Source organism: Lolium perenne, chromosome 7 (genome assembly GCF_019359855.2).
Source record: "Lolium perenne isolate Kyuss_39 chromosome 7, Kyuss_2.0, whole genome shotgun sequence".
Lineage (NCBI taxonomy): Eukaryota > Viridiplantae > Streptophyta > Magnoliopsida > Poales > Poaceae > Lolium > Lolium perenne.
The window spans coordinates 199980010-199985833 of record NC_067250.2 but is presented as its reverse complement, the minus strand read 5'-3'; the positions used below and the strand labels follow the sequence as shown (position 1 = coordinate 199985833).

Here is a 5824-nt window from a genome sequence, read left to right as displayed (position 1 = left end):
TTGGTGATGGATTATCGGTCACTGAATGAAGTAACCATCAAAAACAAATACCCCCTACCGAGGATCAATGACTTGTTTGATCAGCTGGAAGGAGCAATAGTGTTTTCCAAGATCGATCTGCGTTCTGGATATTTTCAGCTTAAGATTAGAGAGCATGACATACCCAAGACCGCTTTTGTCACTAGGTATGGCTCCTATGAGTATACGGTGATGCCTTTTGGCTTAACCAATGCACCCTCATACTTCATGAATATGATGAACAAAGTGTTCATGGAATTTCTTGATAAGTTTGTCGTAGTCTTCATTGATGACATACTAATCTATTCCAAGAGTGTTAAGGAACATGAGGAACACCTTCGCCTAATTATGGAGAAACTTCGGGAACACAAGCTATATGCCAAGTTTAGCAAATGTGAGTTCTGGCTTAGTGAAGTAGGATTTCTTGGACACGTCATATCCAAGGAAGGAATTGCGGTTGATCCATCCAAGGTAGCTGCAGTGACAGAATGGGAACCTCCGAAGAATGTTGGAGAAATTCGCAGCTTCTTAGGATTGGCTGGTTACTATAGAAGGTTCATTGAGAATTTCTCCAGGATTGCAAAACCAATGACAGAATTACTGAAGAAAGAGAAGAAGTTTGCTTGGACTGAAGCTTGTGAAGCTAGTTTCCAGGAGTTGAAGAAGATATTAGTGTCTGCACCTATTCTGTGCTTACCTGATCTGGAGAAAGAATTTCAGGTCTATTGTGACGCTTCTCGTCAAGGACTAGGAAGTGTGTTGATGCAGGAAGGCAAGGTAGCAGCCTATGCTTCCAGGCAACTCAAGAAACATGAAGTAAATTACCCCACGCATGATATTGAGTTGGCTTGATGGTTCATGCTGAAAACCTGGAGACACTATTTGATGGGGAAACGATGTGAAATATTCACCGACCACAAGAGTTTGAAGTACATCTTCACCCAGAAGGATTTGAACATGAGACAAAGGAGATGGTTGGAACTCATCAAGGATTACGATATGAGTTTGCAATACCATCCTGGTAAAGCAAATGTAGTGGTTGATGCTTTAAGTCGTAAGGTTTATGTGAATTGCCTATCGACAGAAGAATTACATGAAGATCTATGCAGAGGATTGAAGGACCTCAGTTTGGAAGTAGTACCAAAAGGCTTTGTAGCATCGTTGATAGTACAACCTACACTGATGGATAGAATAAGAGAAACCCAGAAGGGAGACGAAGATATAGAGAAGATAAAGGAAAACCTGAAGGAAGATAAGGCCAAAGGTTTTAGCAAAGATGAGCAAGGTACCGTTTGGTTCGGAAAACGGGTATGTGTAGCCAATGACCCTGAACTTAGGAAGCTGATATTCCAGGAAGCTCATGAGACACCCTATTCCATTCACCCCGGTAATACCAAGATGTACATGGATTTGAAGGAGAGATTCTGGTGGAACAACATGAAGCGAGACATCGCAGAATATATAGCCAAGTGTGATGTGTGTAGCAGAGTAAAGGCTGAACACCAGAAACCAGCAGGTTTATTGCAACCGTTGAAGGTTCCAGACTGGAAATGGGATCAAATTGGAATTGACTTTATTACCGGATTACCCCGAACAAGATCGGGGTATGATTCAATTTGGGTTATAGTGGATCGTCTGACAAAGGTAGCTCACTTTGTGCCAGTAAAGACCACTTATACCAGTGCTAAGTTAGCAGATATCTACATGAAAAGAATTGTATGCCTCCATGGTGTACCCAAGAGTATTGTGTCAGATAGAGGTACCCAATTTACCTCACATTTCTGGAAACAACTACATGAGTCCTTAGGAACCAGACTGGAGTTCAGTACAGCTTTTCACCCTCAAACAGATGGTCAAACTGAGAGAGTGAATCAGATCTTAGAGGACATGTTGAGAGCTTGTGTTATAGACTATGGATCCAGTTGGGATGATAGTTTACCCTATGCAAAATTTTCTTACAACAACAGTTATCAAGCTAGTATTGAAATGTCAGCGTTTGAAGCTCTGTATGGAAGAAAGTGTACCACACCACTGTTGTGGAGTGGAGTAGGAGAAAGAAGTTTCTTTGGACCTGATATTATCCAAGAAGCAGAAGAAAAGGTTAGACTGATCAAAGATAGACTGAAGATAGCACAGTCTAGACAGAAGAGCTATGCCGACAATAAGCGCAGGGATGTCTCTTATGAAATTGGAGATAGAGTTTATCTCAGAGTATCACCCCTTCGAGGTGTCAAGAGATTTGGAATCAAAGGAAAGTTAGCCCCTAGATTTATTGGACCTTTCAAAATCCTGTCCCGTAAAGGAGAAGTAGCTTATGAGATTGAACTGCCAGAGATTCTTTCAGCAGTGCACAATGTGTTCCATGTCAGCCAACTGAAGAAGTGTCATCCGAAGATGTTAGAAACCCCGTTGAAGGATACAATACCCCTCGAGGAAGTTCATTTGGAAAGTGACTTGACCTATGAGGAGAAACCAATCAAGATCTTGGAAAGAGCTGAAAGGAATACTCGTACCAAGACTATCAAGTTCTGCAAAGTTTAGTGGAGTCACCATACCGAGGAAGAAGCAACTTGGGAGCGCGAAGAAAATCTTCGAGAAGATCACCCTCACCTATTTGCTAGCCTTTTCGAAGCCCGAGGACGTGCTTCATCTTAAGGGGGTTAGTCTGTAACATCCCAAGATTTTCAAAATTCAAAAACATCATGCATTCATATCATGCTTGCATTTAAATGAATCACATGAAATAAGGAACCCAATGTGGCCAAACCCTAAAGATCATAAATCACATATTTGTTATCAATGGCCTATGTGCAATTTTATTTTATTTTAACTTTCAAATTAGTTTGAAACATCTCTACTATAGTCCCAAAACAACCCTCTTATTTTTACAAAATTTTAGAAACAAATTTGAGGTCATTTGGAGGTTTTAATCAAAAGTTATGAATTAAATAGAAAAAGATAAAAGAAACAAAAGAAACAAAAAAAAAATGGACCGACCGACCGAACTGGGCCGGCCCAAGCCGAGCCAGCCCAGCCGGCCGAAAACGGCCCGCACCGCGCTTCCCTCACCCTCTCTCCTCTCTGTCACCAACGGGTGGACCCCACCCGTCATCACCCACCTCCAACCGCCCCGGCCACGACCCCCACGACCGCTCGCAGTACCCCGCCTCCCCCACTCGCCCCTCACTCCCCACGACCTCACCTCGGCACCCGAGCACGCCACTACAAAGCCTCAGCTCCCCTCTCCCTTTTCCCCCTGTTTCCTCTCACGAATCGCGCCGCCGGGCTGGAGGAATTGCTCGCCGGAGCGAGCTAGTGCGCCGCCACCTCCGGCCGCTTTCCCCGGCCTCCCGAGGCCACCCCCGGCCGCGCCGCCACCACCATCGTCTCCGCCTCGTCCGGACGCACCACGACCGCACCTCCGCTGACGCGGAAACCCGCCGGAGCGCCGGCGACCACCGCGCCCGAGCTCCGCCGCCGCCGCGCCATAGCCGGCCACCGCCCCACAGTGAGCCCACCTCCTCTTATCCCCTCTCTTTTTCTTCTTTTCGTTTTACACCGTAGGATCTAGATCCAGCGCCCCAGATAGAATCACTTAACCAAACGGGTACCGGCCAATTAGAGCGCTGCCCAGTCAGCAGCTTAGTCAGCACCCCGGTCAAATCTGTTTAAATTCGAATTTTAAATGTCAGATTTGCTGTCAAACTTTAAAATCAATATAAAATCAACCGTAGGACCAAATTTTACAAACTTTATATCGTTGGAAAGCTTACAACCTGTAGCATCCAACCATTCCATAATACTGTATAGGTTCTGTGATCAATTTTGCACCATAATTCAAAACAGAGAATTAACCCTTTGACACTATAAAAAATGTGTAAATTAATACAGTGGGCCAAAATTTACAAATTTGTAATCTATGGAATCCTTAGAACATATAGATCATCATGGAACCAGAGTTGACCAAATTCGATACGTGCACAAACTTGCTTTTGCAAATATGCTCAAATTAGTAATCTGACGATAATTCAAATTCTATAAACTATTTTTGAATAAATCCAAATGCTATAGTCTTGTATTACTGTACCCTATCCCGAGATGTCAAGTTTGGATTTTTACAAAACATAAACTTTGCAGTAGTTTTTTTAATTGATGCTTATGCATTGTTTGAGCGATTAATTGTGCTACAAATAAAATCTTAATAAAACAAATACAACCAGAGAACTTTACCAACATTATAAATACCAGAGGACACTAAATACAACATTTTCACATCATACCTATGTGTGAAATTAAATGATGCATATCATGCATTCATACAAGTCTATGGTTGTGCATTTGAATGTTATGTTTATTTGGATTCTGTTGTTTGTTTAGATTGTGAAGGAGGTCAGAGCCACACTTGCGATTGTTGCGAGTGTGTTGGTTGCTTTGATCAAGGCAAGTGACATTCAAATCCTACCCATTTTTACTTATGCATTAGTGTTTTAACTAGTATGCATGGTAGGGTTTTGTTTTCAAAAGTAAAGTGTTATGCTATGCTTAGCAATCCTAGTAGTGTGTAGCCAATCTCAAAGCCTGGCTAGGATTTTTTTAAACTTTGCTTTGCAACATCAAATGCTACCGCTGTTTCATTACTTGGTTGTGAGTGTTTTAAAAACTGAAAATTAACAACCTTAATGAAACACCTGGGTGGATTGGTATTGATTGGTGGGCGGCTACTCAGGGCTACACACCCGGTGGATGTAACCAGGGGTGTGGTGGTTTTCACCTGAGAGTTCGCAGATGTAGAGTGGTTGCTCTGGACCGCACACCTGGTGGATTTAACCAGGGGATCGTGTGGGGGTTTGGTTTTAAAGCCTGTGAGTTTCACTTGTGGTTGGCCACCCAGGAACAAAGAGATTACCAAGTCGTCCATGTTTAGATAGCTTCCAGTGCAGCCTTATGGTATTATGGGCTCTGCCAGAATTATTAAGTTGTGAGGTTCAACTTGTTTGCTAGACATTCTGATGTGGCTGCGGCCAAGTGGGAATGGGTCTAGCTGGTATGGTTGAATTCTCCTTCTGAAAGATCTTGTCTCATTCTTCTCTCTGGGTAGAATGGGTCGTAAGGTGAAAGTGCACAACCTCTCGAGAGTTAAACCTAAGATCTTAGCCGTGTCCCCGGCTATGGACAATTTGAGCTCCTGGACAGGGAATGTACGGAAGAATCTCAACACCTTTTCTGAATGATTAATATTGTGTAATCAACTCTTTTAAAACCCATGGTGGATGTAACCATGTGAATTCTTTTAAAACTCATGGTGGATGTAACCATGTGATTTCCTTAAAAACTCATGGTGGATTTAACCATGAGGTTGTTTATAATATCAATCAAAGGTTTTACAAAATGTTTTGTTTTAAACAAAATATAGGATAAAATTGGCTTTATGCAAATTAGCCCAAGACTCCACTAGCCAAATATCATGTAGTTAGTCTTTCACAATTGCCACCAAATAAGTGTCATTTGCCAGTACATCATTGTACTGACCTCCATTCGTGGGGCTGCATATTCAAACGTGCAGGTTCATCGGAAGAAGATTATTAGGTTGGGTCTCGAGTCTGCATTCCAACATGTCTGCCTATGGCGCATGATGAAGATGGAGGCTCCATGCTATTTTATTTCCGCTGTGTTAGATAATTTGAACTTTATTTGAAGGCTAGTCATCTGGACTATGCCAGTTGTATCTTCCCTTATTTGTCGTACCGGATCATTACGTTGTAATTATTGAATACTATTGCTATGAATGCTATATTTTGTACTGTGG

The 5824-nt window shown here is 42.5% G+C and overlaps 1 protein-coding gene across 1 annotated transcript; it reads left to right on the top strand.

Annotated features, from left to right (window-relative positions):
* Positions 1-366: 366 nt before the first annotated feature.
* Positions 367-870, top strand: LOC139833811 (uncharacterized mitochondrial protein AtMg00860-like). The gene has a single exon (XM_071824160.1). It carries the CDS (start codon positions 367-369, stop codon positions 868-870), a length of 504 nt encoding a protein of 167 aa, XP_071680261.1.
* The last annotated feature ends 4954 nt before the right edge of the window (positions 871-5824 follow it).

Bases quoted from the DNA above. Each gene is read 5' to 3' on its own strand.
- LOC139833811 (XM_071824160.1), top strand. From the start codon at position 367: ATGGAGAAACTTCGGGAACACAAGCTATATGCCAAGTTTAGCAAATGT.